Below are 15,452 nucleotides of genomic sequence, written 5' to 3'. Positions count from 1 at the left end.
TAAGAACCAGGGAGCACCATTCTCTTTCTCTTGAAACCCAAGTGACAGAAATCCAACACTCAGAATGTAAGGAATTTAGTGAGAGCACGGAGTCCCTAACCACTGCACCGCCGGGGAGTTCCCCCGAATGTAAGAAATTCTTAAGTTAAAAAGAGGAAGGTTTTACCTCAGAATTCATATACTTGAGGCCTAAGAGCCAGACCCGGCCCACGGAGTTGTGTTGGTTTTAAAATTAATGGTCAACTTTTTAAAATCTGGAGATGGTACAGAAAGAAAGCTGGATTTTCGAGCTTGGTAACGCTGTCCTCTGCAGCAAGACGCGGAACTGAAGGGCCCCGCCTCCTTGAGCGGGGCTGTCGCCCCAGGCCACACCCTGCCGGTGCCAGCTCATTGGCACCGCACCCGCCCTCGGTGGGAGTAGGCCTCCCTCTGCCAGTCAGCCAGTCGGTGGTTTGGAGTGAAGAGCAGCCCCTGCTTCCAGGCCCCGGGGGCTCGGGGAGAGGTGGAGGTGTCCGGGGACCTCAGCCCCGGGCCTAGGGGCTCTCCTAGCTGGGAGCGGTCTTCACTCCTGGGCCCAGATCTGCAGCTGCCCTGGCGAAACACTTTCGCAGTTTGACCCGGGGATCAGGGTCAAACTTATTTTCCAGACCTCGAAATTTCATGTGAGAATCCCAAGGTCCGGCTTCTGGTGGGAAGTCTAGGTCCAGCTCCACCTGGATCTGAGAAGCAGCCCCTTCTCTGGACAGGGCTGGCCCCACGGCCGGGGCTTTCTGGCCCACCTAGACATTTACCTGTGATGGAGTTTACCGTTTCCGTGCTCAAACCTGATGCTTCTGTAACCTAGACTCTCCCGCACACACACACCCGCCCCCCACACACACAACAAATCTTTTTCCAAAACGGTTATATATCCTTTTTCCAGAGGAGGTGGACCAGCTATTTCCACATCTCCTAAAAATTCTAGAGTGTTCCAGACACTCTCCCTGTCTCCGCCCTCCCTGAGGCCCCATCCTCAACCCATGCTGCCCTCCCCCCTCCAGCACGGAAACGGCGGAACAAGCTGTTCTCACATCCTCTCCTGGCGCCTGTGACACACACCAACTTCCAACACCCCACAACTCGCACACGCCAGCCTGCGCTCTCGCCTGAACTGTGCCCTGCTCGTCCCTTCCCCATCTTGCCCCAGTTTTCCACTTCCTCTGCCTGTCCCCCTCTCGCGGGCCCGGGCGCCCTCCCCCAGTCTCCTCTGCCTCCCACCCCGCCTCTGGCTCTCCCCTCACCCAGGCTCTGAATCCCTTCCCGCTCTTGGCTCTCTCCAGATTTTTCTATTGTCTCCCTAAATTCTTTGTGTCCTCTCCCCTGAAATCTCAGCGCTGTGGCATTGTCCTAGGACTTCGCCTGTGCTGGGTCCTAACTTCATCGCTCTCCCCAAATGTGCCTCCCCGCTCTTAGTCTCTCTTCCGCTCTCCTATTTTACGTGCCCTGGTTCCCTGCCTCCCCACATGGAATCTCTTCTGCTTCTCTCTCCAGATCCCTGTACTTGCTCCTCTGCCTCTCCCCATGTGTCTGCTGGTTTTATTACTATTATTGCCTCTCCCACTAAATCATCTCGTCCGTCCTCTTCCACCATAATTCCTCTGGCCCTCTTCATCTACAGCTCCCTCCAGGTCTACGTCTTCCCTCTCCTGCTCTTTTTCTCATTCTCTATAAATGTGTGACTCCTGTCTGTCTCTCTCCTGACTGTTCTTGTGTCCTGGTTCTCACTCCTCACCTCACCTCACCCAAATCTGTCTTCCTCCTAATGTCCCTGGATCTATATCCCATGGCCCATTCCCCTCTGTTCTTTGCCCCACATCGGGATAGGGAGCTCCAGGTGACGACGTCTGGGTGTAGGGTGAGGCGCCCCTGGCACCCCTGATCCCTACCAACGGCCCCGAGGGGAGGGGCCAGCCCCCAGTCTTCATCTTTCCATCCCTTCCCTTCCCCCAGTCCCCAGCTTCCCGCCTCCCTCCTCACTGCTTCCCCGTTGCAGCTGCAGCAGTCCGTTGCCAGGGCAACCACAGCTGGCTGGGTGGGAGCCCCCTCCACCCCATCCCCCCCCTTCTCCTTTCCAGCGAGGCAGGGAGGAGATGGGACAAAGCCAGAGAAAGGCGGGGTGCAGAGGGGAGCTGGAGGGAGATGGACGTAGGGCCAGCTCCAGCTGTTAACCTCGGTTGCTTCTCCCCCAGTGAGGCCCCATCTCCCCTTCTTGGTGATGCCCCAAACCAGCCTGGAGAACGAGGCAGACGACGTGGGCAGAGGGGTCAGGCCCAGTTTAATACACGGAACAAGTTAATTCACAGCAGAGGCAGGCAATAAAGGAGACTCGTTTACAAGGGGGGACACGCCTGGATCGGGGGAGACCCCCCCAAACCCACCACCTCCCCCACTTGCAGTCTCAATTTCCCTTTTTTTTTTAAACCCGAACAACAAACACACACAACCACAAGAAACAACCACGCCCCCTCGCGACCCGAAAATGGCCAGCGAGGGTGGCAGGGGGCAGCCCGGCCTGGCCGGTAGGGAATCGGGGCGGGGGGAGGAGGAAAATCTAGTCCGTTGCAGAGTCTGTGCTTCTCATTCCAGCAGGCGCTGGGCAGGGGCCCGCCTTGCCAAGGCAGGCACGGAGTGGGCTCGGGGCGGGGCTCTCGGGGAGGGAGCAGGAACGGAGTTCAAAACCGTGGTTCACATCATGCAGTATCCACAGTGGGCACCGAGAGGGCGGGGGTGGACACCACACCCTCCTGCCCTGGGCACAAGGGGGGAATGGCGCCCACCTTGGGTGGGGAGGTGGGAGAGCTGCAACGCCAGGGACTTGGGGGGAGGAGCCGCCAGGCAGGAAACTGGCGTAGACTGGTGCCCAGTAGATGCGCTCAGCAGTGCCCCCTCCACCCAGCCAGACCTTATAGGACTCTTTGTTATATATTAATTTCTTTTTTTTTTTTAACTTTTTGACTTTTTCTTTAGAAAAAGGCTTTGTCCGTGCCCCCAGCTGGCATCCACCACCCCTCGTGCCCGCCCAGAGGCGGGGTATGGCTTTGAGGGGAGCAGAAGCCCCTGGTGCCCATTTGCGAAGGGGTGAGGCAGGAAGGAGGAAGGGAGAGGACCCTGCTGGGCCCACCAACCCACAGGGCAAACATTCCACTTGCACAGAGGGGAGGGGTGACCCAGCCCCCTCTCAGGCTCCCCCCACCCCCGGCCCCTTCCACTGTGGGGCATTAAGGATGGGGAGAGACTGGAGGAGCTCCAAGAGGCAGGTAGGCAAGCATCACCCCAGAGGTCCAGGTGAGCCAGAGCCAGGCCTAGGTGAGGGTGATGTAGGCAGAGGCCTTCTCTTTCAGGTGCCGAAGACAGAGGTGACAACTCCAGCTCCCTGTGGCGCGGCCGGAGGACAGGGAGTTAGGCCCAGGTCTGGGCAGGGCTGCCCCGACCCCCTCCCACCCAGCGGACAGCAGGACAACCACTGTCCAACACCCCACCCCCGTGTCCGGCCCTCCTCTTCTCTCACCTTCCGGGGGCTCCGCCATGGGGGGACTCAGGCAGTACATGTGGTAACCCCGATCGCAGTCGTCACAAAACAGCAGCTGGTCCTGGGAGGTGAGACCCGCCCAGCTGGCACCCTGGGGGCACGGGCACCAGAAACCGGGGTGGGGGGCGGGGGCAGGGGCCAGGTCAAAGGGGCTGGGGGAGGCGGTCCCTTGCAAGACAAAGGGCTCTGAGAAGGTCATCTTTGCAAAACCCTACTGGGCGACGAGCAAAACACCCCTGAGGACTGTCGGTTTGCAGTTTGTAGTTTAGGTTTTATAGGACTCTGTGGAACACTTAAAATGACACGAAGATGGTCTGGAAGTCATGGACGTGGGTTCAGGTCCCAGCCGTACCATTTTCCTGGCTGGGTGACCTTGGGCAAGTCTAGTCCCCTCTCTGAGCTCGGTTTCTTCTCTGTGAAGTGGGAACGAGATCACCTACCTCAGGGCAGTTGGAAGGAGTCAGAGAGTGAAGAGTATTAAGTGCCGGGCTCAATTAATGGACACTAACAATAATCATAATACAGGTTACTGGTGTTCACCAGGGAGGGGGCTCCAGGGAAAGGAGGCCGCCTGGGGGCATGTCCCGGGGAAGGGGGCACGTGGGCACTCACGTCGTTCTCCGAGGTGCCACACAGGCTGCAGGACTTGCACTCGATGCACTGCCAGCGGTAGGTCCGCACAGCTGCCGTCATGTTCACCGTGAACTGTAAACACGAGGGGTGTCCTGGGGGCCAAGGGGCAGGGATGCGGTTAGGGGTCATCGTGCCCCTGGTGGCTGCTGACCCCCGGGGAAGCAATGGCTCAGCCCCCATCCTTAGCTCACAAGGCCCACAGCCCGACCCCACCCAGCCCACGGTGCCCAGACCCTGTCCCGCAGGCAATGCTGCCCTGGCCACCAGTCTCCTACCCAGCCACCATGGCAACCACACTCTGCTCCCCAGGACACCATGGCAACCGCATTCCATTACCCACGGTGCCGTGGCAACCACTTTCTACCACCCACAGCACCGGGGCAGCCACATTCCGTTACCCACAGCAGAATGGCCAACTGGTTCCATTCCATTAACCGCAGTACGTGGCAACCACAGTCTCCCAGCCACGATGCCATGGCAACCGCCTTCCACAGAGGGGTCCCCACACCCTGGTTTTCCCTGCAACCCAAGCCCATTACACACGAAGCCCCAGCAACCACACTGTTACCCACATGACTGTGCAGGGTGCTAACCCACTGGTCAGCCCACCACCCCAGTACAGATGCGCAGCCACTACCCCAGGCCACGACAACCACCTTCCACTGCACCCAATCGCCATGACAACCATATTTCACTACCCATAATACCATGACAACCACAATTCATTAGCCACCGTGCTGAGGCAACCACCATCTATTACCCACAAGTCCACCTCGGGAAACCACAGTCTATTACCCACAGCTCCATGGCAATGGCAAGCACCCTCTGTGAGCCACAGCGCCCAGGCAGCGGCAATCCATGACTCGCTATCACAGCCCACTACCCACGATGTTTTGGCAACCATCTTTCACTGTTCCCCACGCCAGGTAAGCACATGCCGGTACCCACAGTGCCATGACTCCCGCATCCCATTGTTCCCAGAGCCTCCCTGACCCCGCTCAGTTTCCCACAATCCTCAGCAGTCGAGTCGGCTGTTTAGCCTCAGTGCCCCTGGGATGCTCTGCATACCCCACCACCAGTCCTCTCCCTCCTCTGCCTTCTCTCCTCCAGATCTGGACTCCTGGAGTCCTCTCCACCGCGGCCCCCAGAAACCTCAGGTGGGGGCATCACCTGATCGCCCACAGTCGGCACAGGAGATGAGGTCCTCGGGACACCCCGTCTTCTTGGAGCCACCCAGGCAGAAGTCACAGTAGCCGTTGGGGATGACAGTGCCATCAGGCGCCTTCTTGGCTGAAAGAGAGCAGGCAAGGGTTGGCATGGGCGGCAGGGACACCCAGTCAAAGGCTGCTGCAGAAGTAGGGGCAGAGGGAGGCGTCCCTACCTGTGTGTTTCCTCTGTGCCTCAGGGACCCAGGCCAATTCTTTGTAAAACTCTGGGGATGGGGGGACAGAAAGAGGGGCTCTCACCATAGGCAAAGCTCCACCCTGCCCCCAGCCTCAGCCAAAGGGGTGGACCCCTTCTCCAGGCATGGAGGAGGTGGGGGGAGGGAGCAGCTACCCCAAGCTGTGGCCAGTAGCAAAAGAGAGCTGGGGGAGCCCAAATAATTCTCATCAGGACCCCCCCAACTCCTTGAGGGCAACTGATACATCCTCTTTATTAGGTAAAAACCTGGCAGATGCAGCTTTAGGAAGAGCCCCCTGCTTCCCCGCCCATACACACTTCTACCAGACAGCCCCCCCCCAACTAAGCCCCGACTAAACAACAATTAGGTGGACACCACGGGCTGAGATCTGGTATGGAAACAGACATTCGGAAGGAAAATTCTGAACACAGAGGTGCCTCGGTGTGTGGTGGGGATGGGATGAAGAGACTGCCCTCTCCCACCGAGGGGTGGGTGGAAAGATGGTTTTTCCACTGGCAGAGCCTCCCCCCCAAGCCTTCCCTCATCCCTCAGCTGTCAGGGTTGGCACCGGATTGGCATGGGCGGTCACCAAGGGTTCCCAGGCCACGGACCCTGCCCCTCGGCCAAAGCTTAGCAGAGAAGGGAGAAAGGGAGGCAGGGAGGGAGGGGAGTCATCTATCACCCCCCCTCCCCAAGCTCTAATTGAAACAATAAATCAGACCCAGAAATATTACGCCCGGCCAGGAGCGAGGGAGAGATGGTTGGTTGCCATGGCAACCTCAGAGCCAGCATCCCCCATGGTAGGTGGGGGGAGGGGACCGCTGAGCTGGAGATTTTCCAGAAATGTCTAATGTGCCCCCTCCCTCCCAGGCTCCTTAGCCCCCACTGCCAGGGCCCCTCACCACCCCACGCCCTGCCCGCCTGCTCACGTTTATGGTTGTTTTTCCGGTGGAAGGGCAGGGCGTGGCGTTCGGCGTTCTCCTCCCCCTCCTCCTCAGCCAGGTGGGTGTGGGTGTAGTGGTAGCTGAGCCCTGGCCGGTTCTTATACCGTTTCCCACAGACTGGAGAGTGAGCAGGAAGGGCCGGTCAGCCCTCCCAGCCCGCCTCTGCCCTGGCCTCCAGGATCACACCTCCACCCTCTGCCAGAGGCCTGAACATCCCCCAACCAGGGTCCAGAACAGAAGGGAGGGGGCCAGGAGGGGAGAGGTCTCTGGGCCCCACTCTCTCTCTCTTCCCCCCTCTTCAGAAAGACTCACTATCACAGACATACGGCTTGTCTCGGTCCTCCAGGGAAGCGGTGTCCTGGCGTTTCCGGAGACCCCCGATGCCATACGCCTAGGGGAAAAGGCATGAGTGAGGGGCCAAGAAAGGGAGGGAACTAAGAGAATTTTCATCATTTGGGCCTGAAAGTCAAATCGCAGCTCTGCCACTTCCTAGCTGTGGGCCTTGAGTAACTCCCTTGATCTCTCCAAGGTTCAGTTTCCTCATCCGTGACACAGGTATGAAGCTAGTTCTAACCCACTGTACAATCTCTGTTCTGCAAATGGTTTAATAGACCCAAGCCTCAATTTCCTCATCTGTAAAATGGGTATAAAAATCCCCTATCCCTTCAGGCTGCTCTGCGGATTAAATGAGGTCAAACTGGGGCAGGGTCTGAACATTGTACATACTCAGTAAATGGGATCTGCATTGAGCGGAGGAGTGATGGAGAGAAACTCTGGAGCGATACCTTTCCTTTGGCCCTGTTCTTCCTCCTGGGAATGTCATCCTCCAAGTCTTCCACTTCAAGATCATGTGGAAACTCCAGCAGCTGCTGTTTCTGGGCACCAGGAGAAGGGAGATTGGGGTTAAGAAAATGGGGTATTGTTCTGCTTTGCGGGTGGGGTGGCTCTGGGCGGACCGGAGACTGGGGGTGTCAGGGCAAGTCAGGAGGTCTTCCAAAAAAGAGATGACGTGTGGAAGAATAGAGACTTAGGATGCCCAAAGGCCCTAGGGGGCCAGGGGAGATTTCAGAGCAGGAGCAGGATGGGCCGGGGCAGGAGACAGGGGTGGGTGAGAGGGCAGCTGTGGCCCCTGGCGGGGGGGTGGGGGGATCCTACCTGGCAGTCCATAATGGTCTCCTCCTCCTTCAGCTCTATCTTCTTCTCCCCTGTCTCAGCACACAGTAGAGCCTCAAGGACCGGCCCTTCTGGGAGGCCGCCCTCCTTCTTCAATGGCGCCTCACAGTCTGGGGACAAGGGAGGAGGGTGTCAAGTGGAGAACTTGTTCCTGGAGGACTCCTCAAACTGCCCAGATTGGAGAATCATGCTCTTTGCTAGAGGGAAGAGGCTTTCCCACACTCAACCAGCAATAGACTCAAAGATTCAACCATACACCCTTCCAACAATACTTCCATACATCCTTTCCAAGGATGCCCAGACCCTGGGGAAGACACAGCCAGACCCTCAGAGCCACTTGGACACACTCAAGGGGAGACATGCCCAGACCCTCCTATATAACTACATACATACCTGTAGGAGACCCCACCCAGACCCTCACACCTGGAAAGAGCAGACACTCAAACAGGACACACATGGACATACACAGAGGAGATACATACAGGTCATCTGAGACAGCCAGACACACAAAGGAAGAGATACACCCAGACACTCAGATATACCCAGACCCATGGAGGAGACATATCCAGACCCCTGGGTATACTGGCACACCCAGCAACACTACAAAAGAGAACATTAGACCACCAGATATACCCAGACCACATGGGGAAGACACGGCCAGACCCTAGCAAACACCTGAACATACTTAGGGGAGATAGAGACACACCTAGAGAGAGTCACTCAGGTGGATACACATACACACAGGAGATAGAGACAGTCCCTCCAATACACCTGGACCCACACAGATCCTTGGATATACCTGGACAGGGGAAGAGAAACAGCCAGTGACTCTAATAGTACTGGACACATTCAAGAAGTGATAAAACCAGACACTCATGGGGCAGCGCACGTGCAGAAATACATCTAATACACCAGACAGACACTCAGGGAAGAGATTCTCCCAGACATTCCAAAGCATCTGGCGCTCAAAGGAAGAGAGAGCCGGACCCCCTGATACACCCACATCAGGAGCCGCTGGACACTCTGATAGACCAGCCACACACAAGAGGAAACAAACCTTCTAATACACTTGGAAACACCTGAAAAAAGACACAGACACTGAGATACACTCTATTACAAAGGGAAAGAGTTACAACCTGACACTCTGATACATCCAGACACACTCAGACATCCACAGGAAGCAATACAGTCAGATACTCTGATACATCCCAGCTCACAAGGGAAGAGATACAAAGACTGGATACACCTGGACACACATAACAGATACCACTCTGTCCTGAACTACGCCTGGGCCCAAGTAGGATAAGATACAGTCCAAAGCTCAGTCACTCAGGGAAAACTGGAGAATCTCTGGACGACACCCAGACACACAACGGCAGACACAGCCAGCCACTCAGACACTGGCTAGGAAGGAAATAAGGGCGAATGCTCAGACGCACACCGGCATCACCACACACTTATCAGCGTGTGCTGTGGGCACCCACTGGGGCCACCGAAGGCACAGGACGGAGCTCCACCCACCAATCTTATACTCGCAGGGCCGGAGTCTGGGGTCTTCCAGGATGTTGAGTCTCCGTTTCTTTCTCCAACAGCGGGCGGGGTACGTGTAAATCTGTCCCGGGGCCAAACCTGGAGTGAGAAGGGCGGTAAGAACGCGGCCGCGAAGCCACCGCCCCGCCCCACCCCCAACCTCCCAGCCGTACCCGGGCCGCGGTGGGTCTTCTCCATCCAGATGTAGCAGTTGTTCTGGGCCACGCCGGTCTGCGAGTCGAGGAACGGCAGGCGCAGGCTGCGCTCGGCGCACAGGCGCGCGTTGTAGCTGCGGCAGTGCTCGATGGCTTCTCGGTAGAAGTCCTCGCCTAGGCTGCGAGGGGCGGGTGGGCGGGCGGGCGGCTGTCAGCAAGGGCAGGCGCACCGGGTCGCCCGGCACCCCTCCCCCAGCCCGCCCGTGGGGAATGGGTGGGCCGACTCCTCCAACCTCACCTCTCCCCCGCTGTCGTCGCTCCTGGACCCAGGAGCCCCCAACCCGGACTCAAGCAGGCCTTGAGCCAAGGAGTGGATACACACAGTATAGAAACAGATAAAAATACACCGGGACCCATCCATACAGGCACATATCCAAATACACAACACAAACAAGTCGCACATAGTCACACAGGATTCACACACAAAGAGAGACATATCCCAAGACTCACAAAGGAGAAACAGACACATCTCACATATGTGCTCCCACAAATATCTACTGAAAAACACAAGTATCTCAAGTCCCATAGTGTAGAAGCAGACAGATCACACACGTATACATGCACAAATATATATCACATATCCGAAGACACACAACATAAACAATCACCCACACAAAGACACACAACATGCAGATGACACACCACACACAGACACATCCACTTACTCATCCATCCGAAGACACACACAGATACACAAATGTTAAAAAAGAAAAAATGTTAAAAACAAACTACCCACATATGCACTTACACGCATATCCAAAGACACAACACAAATCACACACACACACACAATCCAGATACACTATACAAAGAAATCACACAGATTCACACAGGATACACACACACATTCACGAAGATACACAATATAGAAACCAACATCTAAAATCCCACATACTCAAACACACAAAGATACACACATACACAACATAGAAACGGACAAATCCACCCATAGTCACACAAAAATTTGCACATAAATACATGCATACCTACATATCCAAAGACACAGAACATAAATGATGCAGAGTTTCAAAGGATATGTACACACACTCAAAGACCAAAATATCCAAAGACACCTAGTGTAGAATGTGAAAGAAATTAAATGCATATCCACACACATATCCAAAAAAAACCCAGAACCCGAACAAGTGACACACACTCCACAACCCAAGACAAAGGTAGTGTGAGCTTCACTCAAGTTTACCAAGGCCCCCGGGCCCCCGGGCCATTTCACCCTCTCCCCAACTCCGGGGGTCGCAGGGCGGGACATGACCCCCTTTCCCGAAGAGGGCGCCAATAGGGCTCCGAGTTCCCCATACTCCGCGCTCCTCCAGGAGCAGCGCGTCGGACACGGTTCTTGCCAGAGACCCACAGTCACACACATTCGCAACCCCGCGCAGCCCGGCCCACGGTGACAGCCCCCCAGACACCCCATCGGCCCCACCCCCAGCCGCCGCACACACACACACACACACACGCCCGCGCAGACCCGCTCGAGCGCCCTCCCCTGCCTCCCGCCGGCCCGCAGCACCTCAGGGGGCCGGGGATGACCGTGGCCATCTTGCTCCCAGGGTCCTGCCCCCAGCAGGTCCCCGCCGGGCCGGTCCTCCCAGCGCTCGGGCGGGCGCTGAGGCCGCCCATCCATTCATTCCCGGGGGGCGGGAGCACCGGGACCACAGCCAATCAGGGTGGCGGGGTGGGCCCACCCGGGCCATGCCGGGAGTGGTAGTTCTCCCCGCCCGGGGCTGGCGGGACCCCGCAGAGAAGCGGGTCAGAGGTGGGGCCGGAGGCACGCACAACCACTCCCGCGCGCTCACTCATGCACACCTCTCGAGTCTCACACATGGGCCTACACTCAACCATGCACACCTGGACTCGCACACACCCACACGCGGCAGCTTACACACACATTCACACGTATACTCACAGCGTCCCACGCAGACTCACGCACACTCCCTCTCCCACACCTTCGCACAGACTCACATACATTTACACTCACACAAACACTTCAGTGCCAGGAGATTTAGAGACACCTTACAGGTGCCCACACGAACGTCCCACCAACGCGTGGCTCACCGACACCTCCCCCTCCCCCTAGCCCCTCGTAGCTCGGGAGAATCCTCTCCGGTCCCCCTCGGAGCTGCCTCTCTCACAAGGACCCCGCCCTACTCAACCCCTTCCCAGGCCTGACAGCTGCTGTGCTAGTTAGGAGATATAGCCACACCTCCTAGGTTCAAATCCTGGCTCTGCCACTTGGTGGCCATGTGACCTTGGGCAAATGACTTAACCTTTCTGGCCTCAGTTTCCTCATCTGTAAAATGCAGATGATGGCTCATTGGATTATTGTGAGGATTAAATGAGTAAGCATGGGTAAAGTGTTTTAAAAGGTACCTGGCAAGTAGTAGGTGTTCAATAAATTCATTCATTCCACAAAGAGGACCTGATATGTACTAAGATGTAAAATGGTGATAGCTAACCATTATTAGAAAGAATAATGCTGGGCACATAATAGATGCTTAATAAATATTTGTTGAATAGAAATATACTGAGTAGCCACCATGTGCCAGGCACAGTTCTTTAACAGAGATTAACTCACTTGATCCTCATCCTGACCCTCTGGGGTGATATTATCACTACCCCCATTTTCCAGATGAGGAGGTGAAGTCACATGCCCTCAGCTCCTGGTGGCTGTTTGAAGGTGGGACTAAGAGAAGGATTCACTCACCCAGATGTCTGTACCCAAGTGGTCACCTCCTTTCTCCCACTGTCACCCACACTGACTCTACCCTAAGGGATGCTCAGAGAGGGAGCTGACCTACTGAGTCACAACGATCACCAAGTCCCATGCACACACACCTGGAACATACCCCGCCCCCCAACCCCCGGCCCCCATCCAAAGTTCGTGTTCAAGTTTGAGCCCTTGCATGGATGAAAACGCCCACCAATGTCCTTGTCCACCAGGGGGCTCTCCAGCAGACAGAAGAGGCATAAGAGCCTTCACCTCCTCTTTTGTCACTCGACACCCCCACCTACACCCTGGTGAGAGAGACCCCCTCAGGGTCTTCCAAACTCATGGTCAGTTCTGGACACACACACACACGCACGCACACACACACACACACACACACACACACACACACACACACACCTCTAGTCTTAGACCCCTTCTACAGGCTCTTCCCCATCTCCCCCAGGTAAGGCCTTGACCTCCCCCTTCCCAAACCCAAACAGCAGGGAGTGGGTCTCTGCTTCACATCTGGCCTAGAGCAGATGGCAAGGGGAGTAAGTCCTGACACTCACTCTGGCCTCCAGGTCCCTACAGTGGCCACGCCATATCTCAGCCACGGTAAGCCCTGCCCCACTCCTCCCAACAGGCCAGCTCAGCTCAGAGTGCCCTTGCCACCTTCATCTCTCACCTTCCACCACCCTCACAGATCTTCCAGTATGCCCTTACACTTTCCCCCCACACCTCTAGCCTCAGACACCCCGCTCACTCCTGCCCCACCCCAGAACCTGTGCATCAGTTTCGGTCAGCTTGGAGCCTGACTGTAGAACACTCCATCACTTCCCTGGACGCCCTTGTCCACCAGCACAATTTGACCCGCAGCTGACATTTGGAGAGGGGTCTCCCTTCCCTTCCTTACCCCTAGTCACCTTCAGAGACCCCTCTCCCACACTTGAGCTCCCCTGCCCAAACAATCCTCCTGTCCCCATCCCCCAGTGCCCTGTGTGGAAGCTGGACCACAAATGAAATCAGTATGGATACTACCAATAATAATCACTACATTCAGTCAGTGTCAGGCTCAGTACCAAGCGCTTTACAAACATCACAGAAGCACCATGAGGTAATAAGAGCTGTTATGATTCCCCAATTCACAGGTGGTAACACTGAGGCTCGGGGCGGGTGGGGAGGGCAGGAAATTAGTGCTCAAGATGGGGTTTGAATGATGCAGGCAGTCAGAACTGAGAGCAGCACCCTCCACCTCCCACTCCCAAGGGGACCTGACTCGCATTCTCTCAGGAACCAGTCCCTGCCCTCACCCCTGCAGACCCCTAGGAAGGTGAGAGCAAAGAAGGGTGCTGGCGCTCCCACCCCCAAGCTTACTCTAGCCTTCATGTCCCTGCAATGGCTGCCCCATACCTCCTCCAAGAGGTCTGGGCCAGGGTCAGAGTGAGGATGTCTGGATACCCACAGATCCACCGACCTGCACAGGAACCCCGTCCCAGCCACTTTGAGGGTGTTCCTCATAGGGGAGACAAGTGTGTGTGGAAGACTTAGAGTAAGAGGGAAACAGAAGTGTTGTCACCGTTACACACCATTTCACACTGACCCCCAGCCCCGTACACGCCCTCCAAGCCCCCTTTGCCCACCGCCAAGCCACGCTTGTAGGCGCGTGCCTGTAAGGTTCAACCCCCTCCTCTCCCAACTCTCCCCCCCCACACACACCTGAAACCAGAAGCTACTGGGCGCCTTCGGTCCGGCCACCTGGCACAGCCTTTCTGGAGGGCGGGGGCGGGGGATGGGGGGCGCCCCCGGGCCCCTCCCCCCCTCCACCACCACCCCCCGCATAAGTTGCTCAAGGTCAAGGTGGCGGGTGCCAGGGGTTGGGGGAAGGGTGGGGAAGGTCGCCCAGGCCCCTTTGTGCGGCGCCGCGGGCGTTCGCCCTCCTCCTCCTCCCCACCAGGCCGGGGATGAGGGGGAGGGGAGTGCCGCGCACGCCAACCCGGGAGGGAGAGCGGGAGCGGCCGCGCGCCTGTCACTCCCAGTCCGCCGTCACCGCCTGGGGAAGGGGGGTGGGGAGCGCTGGGACCCAGGAGTTCGGGATCCCGAGGAGGGAGCGAGAGAGATGGAGAGAGAGGGAAGAAGAGAGGTGGAGAGAGCGAGGGATGTCTAGGAGAGGTGAGGGCTGGAAGAGAGCTAGGTTTGAACCCAGGCGTCCAGGATCCCAGCCAGTGGGCCCGGGAGGAAGCTAACACTCGGAGGAGGGACGCGGACAGGGAGAAAGGGAGGGAATCCCCGGAGGCTGAGGGCGCTCCCAGCACCCTCTCCCGAGGCATCTAGTCCCCAAGGAGATGAGAGATGCTCTCGTTAGATGTGTACGGGAGGAGAGAGGGAGGGATCCCACGGTCTAAGCTGAACGGGGCGTCGGGGCTTTAGGTCCTGAAGACCCGGGAAGGGAAACAGCAGGGATCTAATCGGGGACCCCCGACGTCTAAGCTCCCACCCTGCGGTCGCGCGGACCGAGGTCCCCGAGATAGAGGGGGGGGGAAGAGAGAAAGATGCTTTGATGAGGGGAAAGGATGGTGGAGACCCCGGAGACTGAGGTCTGGACTTAGGCGTACGTACTCCCAGCCCCATGCAGGGGCAGGCCCGGCGCCCCCAGAGACTCGGAGGAGGAGAGAGGGAGGAGGAGGAGAGGGAAGCCCCTACCCCCACTCTGGGTGGGGAAACGGCCTCCGCCACCCCCCAGCTCGCGCCACATTCCTTCACTGACAGCGACAAAGAAGAGGCGCCCCCGCGACCCCCGAGGGGCTCCCGCCCCCAGCCCCAGGGGGCGACAGGGGGTGGCGGGCCCCCCCAGGGGAGGGGGGCGCAAACTGGGGGCCCACATTCAACTGCCATCCGCCCACGGCGTCCCCCTCCCCAGCGAGGGCGGGGGAAGGGTTCGGGTAGGGGGCGGGATGGAGGGACGTGGACGGCGGGGACACTCACGACTTGAGCGGGTTCTGAATGGCGGTGGCCATGGCCCGCTCGGCTGGGCCGCCTCCGGCCCGGGGCGCCGCTGCCGCCGCGCGCGGGCCCAGCCCGGCCTGCGCCGCCCGCTCTGCCGCCCAGCGCGCTACGATTTCATTCATTCTTGGGGCTGCGGCGCGAGCGGAGCGGGGCGGGCAGGGGGCGGGGCTCGGCCAATCCCCTCACCTCCCGGCGCACGACGGGACGTGGAGTCTAGGGGCGCTCGGCGGCGCCCGAGGGCGCCCCTGTCCGGACT

General features: G+C 57.9%; 1 protein-coding gene across 11 annotated transcripts; it reads right to left on the bottom strand.

Annotated features, from left to right (window-relative positions):
• Positions 1–3,341: 3,341 nt before the first annotated feature.
• On the bottom strand, positions 3,342–15,222 carry DPF1 (double PHD fingers 1; the record flags this gene model as incomplete). 11 transcript variants are annotated; one of them, XM_082677624.1, is made up of 12 exons in its annotated part: positions 3,342–3,412; positions 3,548–3,659; positions 4,181–4,293; positions 5,372–5,491; positions 5,583–5,633; positions 6,533–6,664; positions 6,860–6,938; positions 7,333–7,422; positions 7,703–7,830; positions 9,242–9,349; positions 9,424–9,584; positions 15,176–15,222. In XM_082677624.1, the coding sequence occupies 12 exons, from the start codon at positions 15,205–15,207 to the stop codon at positions 3,342–3,344; spliced, it is 1,197 nt and encodes a 398-aa protein (XP_082533750.1). The 11 variants fall into 11 exon arrangements, with proteins under 11 accessions (XP_082533750.1, XP_082533755.1, XP_082533753.1 ...); XM_082677629.1 differs by having other exon boundaries at positions 3,548–3,629; positions 15,176–15,207; XM_082677627.1 differs by lacking the exon at positions 15,176–15,222 and adding an exon at positions 10,994–11,037.
• Positions 15,223–15,452: the final 230 nt, after the last annotated feature.

Source organism: Grampus griseus, assembly GCF_964374135.1.
Source record: "Grampus griseus genome assembly, chromosome: 19".
In the NCBI taxonomy this organism is placed as follows: domain Eukaryota; kingdom Metazoa; phylum Chordata; class Mammalia; order Artiodactyla; family Delphinidae; genus Grampus; species Grampus griseus.
This window is presented reverse-complemented; position numbering and strand designations above follow the sequence as displayed.